We start from the raw sequence: 16,593 nt of genomic DNA, 5'->3' as shown, positions 1-16,593 counted from the left end.
AACTCTCAACTCTCAACCTTCTCTCAAATAAATCAAGCAAAGAAAAGAAGTCAAGGAAAGCCAAAGGAAGTCAAGGAAGGTCAAGGTGGGTTTGGACAAAAGGAACACCCCCCTCAACTCTCCTCCTCTACTCACCCCTTTCCTACACATTTGCACACACCACTATGGTTTAAATCACCAAAGGGCCCCTTCTTCATAAGGGTGCCCTCAACGATTTGAATCAACATCGAAGCCCCTCACACTTGAGGGCACACATCGAATCCTTTTTCGATTTTATTTTCTTTTTTATTTAAAAAATCGAATCTGAGGTTACCACATTACATGGATGGAATATGGTGCCTAACACCTTCCCTACTCCATAAATGGACTCCCTTACCCGGAATCAAGGTTGAACCAAACATGCATTATCCAACGAGAGTCATCATATGTCCAAAGTGACATGTTTTTCAAGAAATACAACTTCGGGTGACCATTCACACCCTTTTGTCAAATTTGAATGGTGGCGACTCCAAAACACCCCAAAGTGGAGGGATGTTTCAAAACATTGAAAATCCCGTGTCCACACAGGTCATCTCGTGCAAGTTACAACTCTATAAGTTTCATCTCAATCTTGGATGAATTTTACAATCATGCTTTTAGATCGTTATTGTGTTGAGCTACCCACCAAAATTAGTTTGATTGGTAACACCATCTCAAATATATAAGGACTTAAAGGAATAATATAGAAAAAGATCATGTGGGATTTAACTTCGGACAGAGTTGGAGCTGGCATCAGAAGGGTACATACCAAAAGAAAATCTAATAAAATAGACCACCAAGAACACTAGTGCAAATAGGGTTGCAACTTGAGCGGGTTGGAGGGTAGACTAGACTTAGTTCAAGCGGTAGAGCCCTCAGCCTAAGCTCACCTTAACCCGAGTATCGAGCTTGAGTTCAACTCAACCTGCCTATTGAGCTTGAACTTCTAAACTTGAGTAAAGCTTGACTTAGCCCTAGTTAGATATTTTTGGACAGGTTTGGATCATTGAACAAGCCTCATTTTGTTCTTAATCAATTCAAGTTCCTATTTATTTTTATTTTTAATTTCTTTTTTCTCTCTTATAAGTTTACACAAAATTTGAATTTTCACCTTCATGAAATTTGTACGTACATATATGAATATAACAATAGACTCATAGTCAACAAATAGAAAGAGAAGTAATGTTAAAGAAATGATTTTTTTCCTTACAATAAATATATGTAACAAGAAATAATGAAAAAAAAATATTTTTAAATATATAACTAATATAAATTTAAATATTGTTATATAGCCTCAAGGGCGGAGTCAAGATTTAACTCATGTGGAGCAATGTAAGAGTGGAAGTTTTTTTGTAAGGACAACGAAGATTGTAATTTTTTTTGTGGGGGCAACATAACAATGGAAACTATTTTGTAGGGGCAACTAAAAGTGTAAAACAAATTGGGAGAGCAATAGTTCATTGCTCCGAAGAAAGTTTGAAAATTCTTATGGGGGCAAGTACCCTCATTGCCCCCACTCTAAATCCGCCCCTGTATAGCCTTGGGTTCGGGTTGAGCTAGGTTGCCCAAGCTCGAGCCCAATTAAGGTCTGGTTAAGTTATATTCTAGGTAACTCCGCCCAAGTTACCCATCAATCGAGTTGAGCCGGGTCAGCTCGCTCAAGTTGCAATCCTAAGTAAACGAGAAAAAAAAAATTGTACGACCCAAAAAGAAATATTCGAAAGTGAGAATATACAAGATGATGCACTCTAATGAGATTAGCCAAACATTCATGGGTTAGAGTGTTTTTATGGCTACTTGCATCCAGATAAAAAAGTGGGAGTCAGTTTGCAATCCGAAGTCCTAGAAGCACATGATCATCTCTGATATATATCTCAAAAATGTAAGTTCAACTAACTGTGAAGGGTAGACATTTTTTTATGATTTTTATTGGATCGTACTCTAACGCTTAACAAGTTTTCATTAAATGTGTGTGTTGATAATAAATATGAAATGGTGAGATTGTTTTGTAAGGAAAATAGCTAGATATGATTTGGTAGGACTTATAAGAGAAATTTGTTATGTGTTTAGATAGAGTTTTTTGACGATTTTCTGCTCTTGCGGGGAGCTAGCAAATGTTTGGATAGATTTTTGTTCTTGTGCATAGAAATTTTTACTATTGCGAGAAGAGATTTTTTGTTCTTTGTTCTTTGTTCAGAAATTCCAAAAATCTACTCTTTCACGAAGAGATTTTTTGCTTTTACGGGAAGAGATTGAGTTTTTGCTCTTGTGCGGAGAAGTGTATCCACACAGGACCTTAACTTTTTCATAACATTACAAAAGCACGATGATTGTGTCAAAATATTATGGATTTTTGTCATTGCACATTTTATTACAAATCAAACTAATTTTTCTTTTGTGATATCTAAATATCCTTGAAACAACGGATCGAATTAGTATCTGAACTTTGCCTATTCCATAAACTATGATCTTGTCTAAAGACTAGTCTCAGGACACGTGCAACGCTCGCACATCACACATACCGAATAAGTGAGGGTGCACCTTCAAAGGTGGCCCCTAAAAATTAATGTTCATAGTGAGTATTGATTCACTCGGGGTTTAATCAAACTAAAACTATTAGCATCGCTAAACTCCAAACTTGATTTTATGATTTTGAGTGCACCACTAGGACTGAAAATTGATATACTAAGTAATAGTTATTTTCCCTTGTGGAACACTCAGAAGCATCCTAACGTAATTAAATTAAATTGTTTTGTGTGTGTGTGTGTGTGTGTGTGTGTGTGTGTGTGTGTGTGTGTGTGTGATTAGTTTAAAGAATTTTATTTATGTTAGTTTTAGATGACGTATATCAAATGTATCAATAGATCTATCGACATGGTGCTTTTGTGATTTAAAGAAAAATATTTAATTTGGATTTTGATCAACAAAACTCACCATTCTCCCATGGTAAGTTTATAATAATATTAGGGTTTTGTTAATAGGTGTCCTAAGGGCACATGTTTATGTGCATTAAATACATTTTGAAAATTGAAATTCCTACTAAAATTGCCCTCAAAAGATTTTTTTTTTTTTTCTATAAAAAATACCATCAAATACTTATTTTCAATGTGTATTTAATGCATCTAAACATTAACAAGACCCATAATAAAAATAAGATCCTCACTCGATATTGTAGAACTATAAAAACATAATGGAATATGTGTATCTGGAGATCGATTTTTTCAATTGGGTAAATTTGAAATGGCCATGATTGAGGATAGGACTAACCATATCTTTTAAATGTAACATGTTTAGAGTCTCTATGAAATAAGTTGCATATTGATATGTTATTTTACATCGAACCGAAACTAGAGAGAAAACACTTGATTTACATTATTTACATTTGTACTCATTTTATTTTATTATTTTTTTTTTTTCTAATCGAGTGTTCGGGCCAGCTTGCGCGCACCACGACTAATCTCGGGGAGGACTACCACAGCAACCCACCGCCATGATCCCCCAGTTAAATCATGAGAACCCAAGAGAGGAATTGAACCCGTGATGTGCGCCTAACCCACACTTCACGTGCTCGCCCTTACCACTTAGGCAACCCATGGGTGGGTACTCACTTTAATTTACGAAGCACTAATGCCCAACTTTTGTGGATACTTTGGATAATTAACATTGTATTTATGAGATCAAAATATTAGTTAGAATTAATAATTTTAGAATTAATAATGTTAACTTTTGAATTAAATACTTTGGATTTAATTTGTATCTAGATGAAGAGAAGGAACCAAAACTCAATAGCCTAAAATGGTAGAATCCAAAATGAGAGCCAATCCAAACTGTTCTCCTTCATTAAATATCATACATTGTGTATGGTTCGCTAGGTTGGTGCACTAATGAATACTTGTCCCAACCAAGGATTGGATTAATTTTTTTTCAAATTGGTTGCACCTTCTTTGGATCTTCGTTCAATTTCATTAAACCAAATTACATTTATTAAAAACTAGAAGGTGACATGTGCAAATGTACATGCATCAAAAGGGTTCATTTGTAATTTAAAATATTAATTGAAGGATTTTTGAAGATTATATCATAATAATAATAATAATAAATAAATAAATAAATAAAAAATAAATAAATAAATAAATAAAAAATAAGAGTACTTTTATAGTGGTGAAAACTAAACAATGTGATTTTATCAAAATAACCCTGATTTTATTAAATTTAAATATAAAAATGGGGGCATTTATTATTAAGTAAATTTTGGTGTCAACCAATTCTATTCAGCCCTTCCTAATGGAATCAATTTTATCTCAAAATCGGTTGGACCATATCCGACCAATGGTTCAGTCAAGTTTTTTAGATTAAAAACAATGGTCCTAGTGCAGATTACATGAAATCAAAGTTAGGATTCAATAATTATTCAATTTGTTAAAATAAATAAAAAATAAATAAAAAATCATAAAAACTGTCATTTTTAATCTCTATAAACACTCTCATCTTGGTTGTTAAGGGGTAGAAATGTTATCATATTTCACAAATACTTGACAAATTGTGGATTAATTGTTGATTTTCCGTATATCCTTTTGCCACATGGCATCCTTTATTGTGGGCCGAATGGCCCATCAATATGTGTTTTTGGTCCCTGGCCCATCAATATTTGGCCAACAAATAGTTAAACTACATAGCAAAAATCAAGTATACATGATTAATGATTTTCAAGCTGTTGGATTCAAACTAGATCTGGCAACGGATCCATTCAATACCGATCAGTAACACTCCAATACCAATCTAATTTTAAAAAAAACTGTACCTGATCAGATTAATGAATTTGTGAACCAAGTGAGATATGTTTCATCGTTAATCCAAAACCAATCCGATCCAAACACATGTCTTATTTTCAAATTATTAATGTTCAAAAATTAAAAAAAAAAAAATCCAATTTTCAACTACAAATATAGAGGGAAACCAAAAAAGATTAAAACGTTTTATCTATATGTATTTATATGAAATTAAGAATTATTAAAATATATTCGGATCAGATTTTTTTGGAGCAGATTGGGATACATCCAAATCCGATTTTTCATGTTGTCGGATCGGTTTAGACATCAGATATGTTATTGCCGGCCCTATTTCAAACCATTTTGTTTTTGCATCACAGGCTTGATCAAAATCATGGGTGGATCCAAGCCCATGATAAAAAAAATGCTTAGATCTAATGACTTGAAATCAAAAGTGGATTTCAACAATCATGGGCTTTGAAACAAGGAAGCAGATGATAGAAAAAGCCCAATAAGACGGCTATAAATCATTGTCCACAAAAATAGTGGGAGATGGATGTATCGAACCTTTGTTTATAGATTATATATCCGCTCTATATATAAAAGGAGCGCTCGCAAAAACCTAGCTCGGACACAACCGTAAATAACTTCCTTTTTCTTCGCCCCTATTGACTTTTGACATTTGACTTTTGACTCCCTCCATTGAAATTCGAAAAAGAGCTCTCGCATCAGAAAACAGAACCTTAATAACTATCATGGCTAAGTTCCTTCTTCTCTGCAACAAAAACTTCGATAAAACCCTAGAAAGCCTCATGAGAAGAAACCATAACCAAGTAAAATGGCGTCTTCGATCCATATATCTGTTGAAGCAATGGACGTCGACGATACCAGGTTACGAATCAATTTTCATGCCAAAGTTCTTCAGAAATTCGCCGAAACAATACACAGTAGAGGAAAAATTTAGAGTTTCATCAAGAGTTGCAGAAAAGTGTAAGATCTAGCGGTAATTTCTTTCTGTTTTTCTCTTATTTTATTGCATTATTTTGGTTTCTGAAGTTATAGTAATTAAAACTCTGGATTAAGCTTCGATTGACAACAGTTTCATTGCCTGCATATGAAACACTTCCAATTTAAGTTATTTTTCAATTGGATCACTTACAAGTTCTTGATCTATTATTCTGTCTAAATTAAAATCATCCAATTGATTTATGAGGAAATTAATGTCCTTTATACTAGACAGTTACTTCTATCCAATGAGCGCACTTTACTTCTCTGAGATCTTTTGAGTTTTCTCTCTTTGCTGAGTGTTTGTTTATAGATGAGGTTTTCTAGATAGGTTCAGAAGAAAATTCTATAATGCACCCAATGGAAGAAGTATAATATCGGGTTCAATGTAGTTTTTATTTGTAAAGCTGTGGTAAATGTTAAATTTACAGCATTTTTCTGTTGCTTGCTCCATTTCAATTGCAAAGAATATGTTTCACCTCTGAACTCGAACTGTTTTTGACTTGGTTGGTCTTTGTTTGAGTATCAACAGAGAACTTCACATTTTTAGAAGTTTGGTGAAAATTTTCAGTGCTCAATTCTAAACCTGTTTGAGTTTGCGTTTGAAAAGTTTTTTTTTCCTCGCTGGGAAGGGTTTTTCTAATTCAAATTACTGTTTGTCAAGTAGCTAAGAAGTGGGGCTCAGATTTACTGCCTACTTCCTGCATTTACGGGAATCTAACAAAAATGAAAATTTATGTGATTTTCAGACATTAATCCCCCTTATTTATTTGTTTAACGGCTAAAGTACCCCCATAATGTTACTAAGATGTTAAATTAATAATCAAAACTTCTAATAGAATAATGCTGAAGTGACCTCAGGTTGGAACCTCATATCGCACTTCTTGACGTGAAAGTGTATGGGAACCGTAGTTTCTTTTCATTGAGATACAAGTGAAAAAGCATCTATGGTTCCTATCCACTTTCACGTCAAGAAGTGCGATATGAGATTCCAGCTTGAGGTCACTCCAGCACAATTCCTAATATAATTACTAATATCTCTGAAGAAGCTGAGGTGCCAACTTAGTTAACTTGGTAAGACATGTGGAGTGTTGTTCCCATGTCCTAGGTTCAAATCCCTTGAACCTAACTTCACTGGCCAACCACTAACCCTTTTACTATAAAAAAAAGAAGTCCAAAGAAGCTATTTCCCAAAAAGTACCTCTCACCAAACGATAGTATTGCAATTGCTCTTTCACTGCTTCTGCTCTTATGGTTCTTGGACTCAAAAGCCCACAACAAACCCAAACAGGGTCTGTATCAATTCAGAAATCATTTTTTATTTCGGAGTTTCTGAATTTGGCTTCAAGCTTGCTATGAATGTTCAAACTTTTTTATTCAAACACTTCTGTAGGCTAAGTTTGGCATGTAATCTAAGCATTTCTATTTATGAAAAGGTAGGTACTTCTACTTCATTGTCTTTCAATCTTTACTCTCTTTAAAAAAACCCTAAATCTTTCCAATCTCCGTTTCAGATTCAGTACACACTTGGTGTGTCACTTTGTTCTTCTAATGTTTTTATTTTATTTTTGGGAACCGAGGTAACTGGACTTCTTAGAGTACCCAAATTATCCTCAGGAACACATGCAACCGCCTCCTTCCAATCTCCGTTTCAGATTTTCAGTACACACTTGGTGTGTCACTTCGTTCTTCTAATGTTTTTATTTTATTTTTGGGAACCGAGGTAACTGGACTTCTTAGAGTACCCAAATTATCCTCGCGAACACATGCAACTGCCTCCCCCCCACACCCCACCACACACTAGGTAATTTCTGGGATAAATCCCTGAGGGTGGCCCATAAGGTGGGATTTGAACTCAAGACCTCTGCTTGCTTCTTGAGGCGTGATCTTGACCATCTCACCAACCTTAGATGGTTGGACTTTGTTCTTCTAATGTTTCTATGAGTTTTATAAACTTGTCACCATGATCTGCATGTTACCTTAATCAATAATGTGCCCATATTGCTTCTTGGACTAGAACAAGATTACTTCTAGGATTCAACGTTGATAGGGTTTGGAGCAATATCATATCGTGTCTAGTACAATGTTTATGAGTACTTCCATGTATACAGTGCTACCTACTTTTAGGTCTTCATGGTTCTTTCTGTACCTGCGCTCCTAGTAGTACCCTTATCCTGCTCCATGTTTGGAACTAAATTAGACTGCTCTAAAACATATGCATATAAAATGTCCTGTTAAGACTAGGGACATATTGGCAGTAAGGTCTACAACAAATAAATATCAAAGAAAACCTCCTTGGGTCACTTATGGATAACTCTACTTCATTATTTAAGAAAAACCATTTGTTTCTTGTCATACTTCCAATTTGACAACTCACTTTTTATCACCTAAGAATTGCTGATGTTTCCATGTATTTGTCACTTGAATGGACAGATTCTGGACTAGACCGATTACACAATATTGGGAGCCCATTTAACAAGAAATCAATTAACAAATGAAAGAAAAAAATGTTTTTACACCCAGAAAACCTCTCTCTCAGGCTTTCTTTTATTGGAAGTAGTTTGTTATGAGTTTTCTATTTATTTCTATGTAAGGGCATTTATTTCCATTCACACATTAGTTATTATAAATATCTGCCAAGCTCTCATTATGAAGCTTGACAAATCCTCTACTAAATTCTTCTTCTTTAAGCGTGGGGGCTGAAGTGATCAATCCAGATCCATTTGATAACCCTCTGGAATCTTGATTGGCCATGTGAGTAGTTCCCCTGTCCAAGTCATGCCTATAAGCTACCTTGTTTGTTTCCCCTTGAATTTTTGGAAAATTGATGAAGATTAAAATAGAAAAAAACAAAAACAAGAGAAATGTACCTCTCGTTGCTGCATGGTGGACTGCTATTGGACAGGAACTTTCTAGTTTCTATATGAATTGATGCCGAGGTAGCAGAATTCATGGTACCCTTCATGCCTGCTACCTCAACTTCCTTGTGTAGAGAAAACCTTTCAACTCTTGTGAATTTGAGATTTGGTATTTATATGCAGTATGTTCTTTAACTTAGTTACCAGTCTTTCTTTCATTGTCTTCTCCTTATAATCACATTCTCTTTGTCTTGTTGCCAGAGGTGTTGGCTTCTCAGATGGATGGGACTTGTGTGAATGGCCAAAACATTTTTGAAACCAAACCATGACATTCCCAGCACAGCGGAAACCAGACCTAAAAATAAAGCATGCCAAGTAAGTCATTTACGTGTGACTTCAGGTTCCTTTGAGCCTTTTATCGACAACCTTTACTCAGTCTGTCCCATATTTATAGTGTGTAAAAACGGATCTTGGGTCGGAAAATTTGAAGAATTTAATGTATGGGTCAAATATGGTTTTATGCATTAGGATCCTTGTCAGCCTTTTGGTTGCAGCAAAAAATGTTTTCCATCCTAGCAGCAAGAAAATGAGTCCTGAAAAATGATTTCATGGAAAACCTGGAAATGGGTTTTCACAAAAAGTACAATTCTTGTTAACAAATGCTGCCATAGTTCCTCTACCATACAGAAATAATAGACAACATTTTTATGAGATTCAATAAATATAATTCATTGTATTTCTGGTAGTAGTTACTTGTAGAGCTTCATCTTAACTATTTTAATCGCTGGTAGTAGTTACTTGTAGAACTTCATCTTAGCTATTTCAACTCAAACATAAATCAAAGTTCATTTTTTACTTGCAACAGCTCAAAGCTAGGTCTCCCTCATACCATCCCTCCTACAGCATCTTATACTGTCTTCTTTGGGGATCTCTTGTTGCACCAGAGAGCCTAACCAAGGCTTTGGGCTCCCCAATCCTGTGTTGCAGAAACCCAAGGATCCAACAAAAGTTGAGAAGATACAAGAAAACAGCGACACGCAAATGCACAAAGATTTTGCATGGGTACCCCCAAAGGGATACATCCAAGGGTGACAATGATTGGGAGCTTCCGCTGTGAGAAATGGTAAGAGTACAATATTGTGAGAGAAACAAGTCTCTTAACATTCACTATTCTTCCGAACTCTCCACTCTTTGACCTCTCATACACCTTTTTCCTACGACCTTGCACTCTCCAAATAAGCTCGTAATGATGCTTAACTCACCATCCTAAAACCTTATTCAAAACTCAACCAGGAAACAATTACCACAACCAAGTAAAGTAGATTGCAGAACATGAGTCTGTTCATGCTGAGAACAAGTTGTTCTTCTGCTGGATAACTTGAAATGGGATATGAATGATTCCAACACTAACATCACATTCACCCTAAACGAAAATATGCACTTTTCTTCTTATTGGAGTTCAATTGTTTATCTTAGGTAGTGCTGATATAGGTTTAAATCTGTTTAGAGAGGATTATCTGATGGAGACTTTGGAGATACAAGTCTGGCCATATCAATTGGAACCAGCATCATGCACAAATCGGCTAATTTGCCTGTTGACATTCTCATATTGTATCATTAATTACTCATTAGAACCATCTACAATATGTGTTTGCTCACTTTTTCGAAGTAATAGGGAAGAGGACCAAAACATGCCACTAAAAGGCTCTACTGAGACCAAGATTGGCTGTCAAGAACGTAGAGTGGGTAGGTTGGGCAGTTGGTCAGATCTAGTTTGGATTGTACATGGACGGTGAAAGCTTACCTCTTTTTTTTTTATGTTGCTAAGTTGTTGAATCCGTCAATGGGGTAAAAATGTGGATCTCGAATCATATTTTCATTGAAGTTGTTTCCAAGATTTTTGAAGCAAGTTGTCGGTGCTAAATTCGTGCATAATCTCTTTAACCTGTTGTGATGTTTAATAAGCCATCCATTTACATATTGACTTCTTTTTTCAGTTATATTTTTCTTATGGTGGATAATGTTCAACCCGCTAGTAGGCCTGAAATGGGTCGGATGCAGTGGATCCAACCTGAATTTACATGTTTAAACTAATTAATGCTGCATTTAAGTCAGACCCGTGTTTTGAATCAAACTCCAGACCCTACTCCAATCCATTTTATATGAATCTTATGTATAGGATCCATAGCTTGTGAAAGCAGATTAGAATTTGGTTGGATCTTGGATTCCATCTGCTCCCCTTCATTCCCTACCTACCTATGTGTTTACCACCAGTTGGCTTCATGAGGCTGGACCCCATCATCATTGTGATGCATCATTTCATTTGAAAGTCAAATTCAACTTATAGCGCTTACCCATCCTCGTCTCCATCATTTCTTCAAAAGCCCATGCTTTTGTTGTTTTATTACACACAGCTGGATTACGTCTGCTAACCTTACATTAATCTATTAAAAGTATTGATTTTTTTCCCTTTTTCCCTGGATGTGTGCAGGACTTGCTTGGGATCGGAGAGTATGACTTGGTGCATCGAATAATGCTCATCGATAAATCGAAACCATCATTTGAACACAAAATGTATGTCAGGTTCAATCTCTTTTAGATTAATATAAACCTTATACGATCAAAACAATTCTCCCGATTGGCTTTCGGCTTTTGGTCCACAACAAGATCAAGAATATATTGAAGAAAAAGCAAACAAGGTTTGAAAAAAAAAATGGAAAAAGGAGAAACCAAAAAAGTACTGAAGAGGTCCCCCCTTTGTATTAGCTAAAACTGTTTCTATTCTTTCTTTGAAAATGACTATTGGGTGGCTTGACAGGTAAGTTTGATGCCTTGGGGAAGCTACAGTGTACAGTTAGTTTTTACTCTATTTTTTCTTTATCTGGTACTGCACTGGCACATAGAAGGTAAATGCTGCTCTTATTCTCAACCGTTGGATGATCATTGAAATTGTGTGGGGTCCTATTTCTATTTACCTGTGACTGATCACTTTTGATGCTGGCTTTTATAATTATTCTTCTTTTTTATACTCTTTATTGGATTCTCCTCGGCCCTTCATCATGAAAATCCATTCAACTTTTTCTAGTGGACTAAATACTTTGTTTCTCTTCCAAATATGACTTTAGTGTCCCCAATTCTTATACAGAAGAATATTTAGGGCGCAACGTTTGATATTCCCAAACACGTGGTGTCCATACATGGCTCTCATCCCCAATTCCTGCAAAATGTACGGCACAGATTCTCTTGACCCAAGTCCTGACGCATCTTTAACGAAGCGTGGGTGAGACTCAAATAAGTCATCTGTCTAGATCATCAAATATTTGATGTTCATCATCTAATCACCATCCAATCAAGATCTGATGGTTACGTGGGCCATCTGCAGCTAAATTACGTGGACAAGAAAATTTCAGAGAGAATGGGACGAAATTACATAATGCCCCGTGATGGATGGATCCTTTCCTGCATTCGAGGGATGATTACTAAAGGAGGGGTAATTTGGTAAATTTGAAAGAAAGCGGGCCACCTCCTGTCACCACTACTGCAGTACTGTCTTTGTTCCCCTGTTTTATCTTCTTTTCTCTGTACAAATTTATTCTGTTTCTCCCTTGGGTTCTGCCAACAAAATCACAAAGAAAAAAAAAAGAGAGAGTGAGATGAGAATATGTGTATAAATGGCAAGAGTGTAAGATCTCTTACGCATTGGGCATTGCTGACTCTCTCAGCTCCTCTACATTTTTTTTTTTGTTTAGTTTTTATCTTTCTCTCCTTCAAAGGAGACCCTCACTTGAAAGCATCTGTTTGTACATTTTTCTTGTTCATCTTCTCTTTTAGTTAGAATGTTTCTACATTTTTTTTACTCTTTTAGTTAGAATGAAAGTCTAAGACTTGGGAAATGTAAGTTGTTTCTCTGAGGTGACCTGATTGAACTTCTCCTTGTAAATCAATCAGTCCAAGTTCTCTGTGATATATGGCTGGACAGGTATTTATTTATTTATTTATTTGTTTGTTTTGTCTCCCCCTTTTTGGGTACTCTGAAAATTTTTCTTTATGATTCTCTGACTTGATATTTCCCTCAATGTGACTGATGGGTATCTTCTCTTGACGTTTGTTTCTTCTAATTGTTCTTGTTTTAACAATGGGTTTAGGGTTTTTTTTTTTGTTGTGCAGTGGTATTATTTTCTGCCACTTTTTCTCTAAATTCTTTGATAGATTGCTGAACTATTGGTCTTATTGATTTGGATAGGAGGAAAATGGGTGGCCCTTGGGTTTGCAACCATTGAATGCGAGAGCTGGGTTGGTGAGGAATCGTGATTTTTCGGGGTCAATTTCATTTAACACTTTGATCACTGGTTCTCCAAGTTCCTCAACAGATTCTTCATCAGACCTAGATACAGAGGTTTGTCATTTTCCTATTTGTTTGCTTCTTTGGAAGTAAAAAAGAAAAAAATTACAATAAAAACTGTCATCTTCTATCAAAATTTCATAGATAATATACCCATTTTTTTTCTCAATAATTTGTATTCCCTTTTTGTTTGTAAAAATTGCTTGAGAGGATGTGTTTCTGGAATTAGGATTGAAACTCTCATCCCACCCCTCAATACATGGAACGTAAGCAACAATCCAAGGAAATTATAAAATGGAGATATTTTAGGCATTAATTTTTTGGATTGTGGCTTACATGGCATGTATTGAGATGTGGGAGGAGGGTTTCCCTCCGCCATGTGTATACGATCCAAACTCTTTTGGAATTTTGATCATTTATTGCACTTGAGATAATTAAAGTGGAGGTCTACTTTCTGGAGTACAATGTGACCACCTCATGTCAATCAAATTGAAAGGAAAATGTTCCGAGAAAGTAGAAAAATTAGTAATGTTGCACAATAAAAAAAAATAATGTGTTCATGGATTGAGTTTGTTAGAGAAGAGTGTGCTGAGATGGATGATTAGAAAAGTTAAGAAATATAAAAATTAGATTGAAAGCATATGTGAAAGTGCAGGAGTAACCCTAATAGATAATAAACTAGGGGAAATTCGATTGACAAAAGCCCAGTCTAGAAAAACTTGCAAGTTGAAGTTTCTAAAAGAGTGAGAAAAACATTGATTGAGGTAGCGATGGCATTTATTAACACGCTTGAATTAACAAAAGATATATTTTGACTAAATTCAATGGAGGAATAAGATTTGTTTGTGCACACCTGATGATGGTGCTTTGTTCTTTTGATGAGCAAGGTTACGCTTTACAAAGATAATATCATGCTCCTTTTATATAACTATTGTTTATACCATTTAAATACCCTTTTTTACTACTTCATCCTTTTGCTGACAATAAAAAGATTACCTAATACCTAACTCTCAAAAGATTGATCTAATATGATCATTTGTCACGAGTCCCATTTCGATGGATTAGATCGTGTTGAAAATGGCACAAGTTATTCTTTGTTGGGCATAAGGGCAACATGGTCCACTAAATTATATTTTCAGGTTAGTTTTAAGTAATTTTTTAAAGTGAGTGAAAAGGAAAAAAGGGTGGTCAGAAATTCTTTGACTACTTCCATAATGGAAATGTAAGTTACAAAATTTACATGAATATTTTTATTTATTTTTTGAGAAAAGCATTGCTTATCTGCAGAATCAAGCAGTATCTTGAATGGAATAAATTCTATAAAATTATCTGTATTATTAAAATAAAACATTGAATCCTTTTTGTATTTCCACATAGATATGTTTATTGGATTTTGACTACTTGATTAGTGTTTAATTCCAATCTCTAATAGAATAATATGGGGGAGCAGACCAATTCAACATTGTAAGAAGCTTGGATAAACAATTGAATGTGATTCTCTACATGACTAAAACCCAAAACTTTAATCTAAGATCAATTGATTCGTTCACTATGTTTGTATCGATGTGTTTCCAACCTTTATATTCAAAGTAAATGCAGGATGTGCTCATGTATGAAGTGTGATTTTGAATTAAACAATAACTTAGTGAGTGTTTAATCTTTCATCCTGTTATTTTACTTGTTCATCATCTTTGGATCGATTGTAGTCTACCGGGTCCTTTTTCCACGACAAGAGCATCACACTTGGGAGCCTCATTGGTGTCTCTAGTATTGTAGAGCTCTCGGGAAGATCAGGTAGGGGACGAAGAGCAGAATCATCTAGAGGCAAGAAGAGTTATAGGTCCAAAACTTGGTTATTCTCTCTATGTTGCAAGGCTAGCGACTATACGAACAATGTGAACAATCCTCCATCACTTGGTCATTTTCTTGAAGTGGAGAGGAGAGCTGCCAATGCCAATGGATGCAGGAGGAATCAAAGTCCAATGATCTTTGAACCAAATGAGTTCATTGGAACTCAATCTGTTTCCGAACCTAATTCGCTCTTTGTTAATGGTCATGTTGCCCCTCCTCAATCAAGTCCATGGTTCGGTTCAGACGTTGGAAGGAGACCCAATGAAAGCTTGGACCATGGTAATGGGTGTGGAGTTCCAGTACTGTTTTCGTGTATGTGCGGACAAATCGCCAATTGAATGGGTGCTCCTTAGGTCTTCACTTTACCTTCTTTTTCTTCTTTTTTTTCAGTGTTTATTTGGGTTGAATTTCGTATGTTTAGAAGCAAATAAAATGTTAATTTTCACCTCTTTTTTTTTTTTTTTTTAACAATAAGGAACACTTCTCCCAATCTCCTCTTAACCGGATAGTAAGGGCTGTTTCGACATTTTAATTGTAAGAGATGTGTGGAGTGGGTTCAAGGACTGAATAAAAATAAAAGTTTTACAAAATGGATTATTAAAAGAAGTCCTAAAACTTAAGGACTAATTAGAAAAAAAATCCCTGTAATAGAGTCCTTTATGTAATTTTCCCTTTGTTTATTTATACTCCAATTTCCAATTTGTTAACCATATAAAAATTTGATTTATAATCCTGTTGATTTTTAACAAGTTCAACAAATGAAAGAAGGAACTGATTTTATTTATTTATTATACTATTTTTTAAAAGGATGATCCTCATGACTGGGAATTCCGCACACTATTGCGTAACACTTTCCTTACTTAGCAAGATTTCAAGTGTTATTAAGGGTTGTTGAGCTCAAATCGATTATCAAATTGGCAACCCAACACCACAGTTCTTTAAATTTCATGGAAAAATACTAATATATATATATATATAGATAGGGTCAGGTTCAAACGACAACCATTTCAACTCACATATAGACAACGTGTTTTGTCTTATATGGGCAAAAATGTTTGGAATGGGCTCATTTTTTGTGAGGATGATCTCTGTGGTGAGGAGATCATCCTTGCCAAAAATCAGCTCATTATGAAACTTCTAGACCGTCCAATTTTTGTTGAAAAATTATAGACCGTCCAATTTTTGTAAATCAATTTTGATGGGGTTACAAGTTTTGGAATGGGATGATTTTTTGCCAGGATGATCCCCTCATCACAGAGATCATCCGCACAAAAAATCAGCTCATTCCAAACATTTTTGCCCATATAAGACGAACACGTTGTCTATATGTGTGTCGCAGGAACCCGACCCATATATATATATATAGGGTCACGTTATTACGACCCCCTTTTGGACCCCCTTTGCGACACACCTTTTTGTCTTATATGAGCAAAAATGTTTGGAATGGGCTGATTTTTTGTGAGGATGATCTCTATGGTGAGGGGATCATCCTGGCAAAAAATCATCCCATTCCAAAACTTCTAGACCGTCCGATTTTTGTTGAAAAATTATAGACCGTCCAATTTTTGTAAATCAATTTTGATGGGGTTAGAAGTTTTGGAATGGGATGATTTTTTGCCAGGATGATCCCCTCATCACAGAGATCATCATCACAAAAAATCAGCCCATTCCAAACATTTTTGCCCATATAAGACAAAAAGGTGTGTCGCAAAGGGGGTCCAAAAGGGGGTCGTAATAACGTGACCTATAT

General features: G+C 35.4%; 1 protein-coding gene across 2 annotated transcripts; it reads left to right on the top strand.

Moving 5' to 3' along the window:
* Positions 1-12,217: 12,217 nt before the first annotated feature.
* On the top strand, positions 12,218-15,290 carry LOC147399967 (uncharacterized). Of its 2 annotated transcripts, none has more exons than XM_086445544.1 (3): positions 12,218-12,629; positions 12,894-13,046; positions 14,699-15,290. In XM_086445544.1, exons 1-3 carry the CDS (start codon positions 12,618-12,620, stop codon positions 15,179-15,181), a joined length of 648 nt encoding a protein of 215 aa, XP_086301670.1. In that variant the 5' UTR covers positions 12,218-12,617; the 3' UTR covers positions 15,182-15,290. The 2 variants fall into 2 exon arrangements, with proteins under 2 accessions (XP_086301670.1, XP_086301668.1); XM_086445542.1 differs by having other exon boundaries at positions 12,243-12,332.
* The last annotated feature ends 1,303 nt before the right edge of the window (positions 15,291-16,593 follow it).

Source organism: Akebia trifoliata, chromosome 6, assembly GCF_017979445.1.
Source record: "Akebia trifoliata isolate Shusen 1 chromosome 6, ASM1797944v1, whole genome shotgun sequence".
Classification (NCBI taxonomy): domain Eukaryota; kingdom Viridiplantae; phylum Streptophyta; class Magnoliopsida; order Ranunculales; family Lardizabalaceae; genus Akebia; species Akebia trifoliata.
Note: the sequence above shows the minus strand (reverse complement) of the source record. Positions and strands in the feature narration are given on the sequence as shown.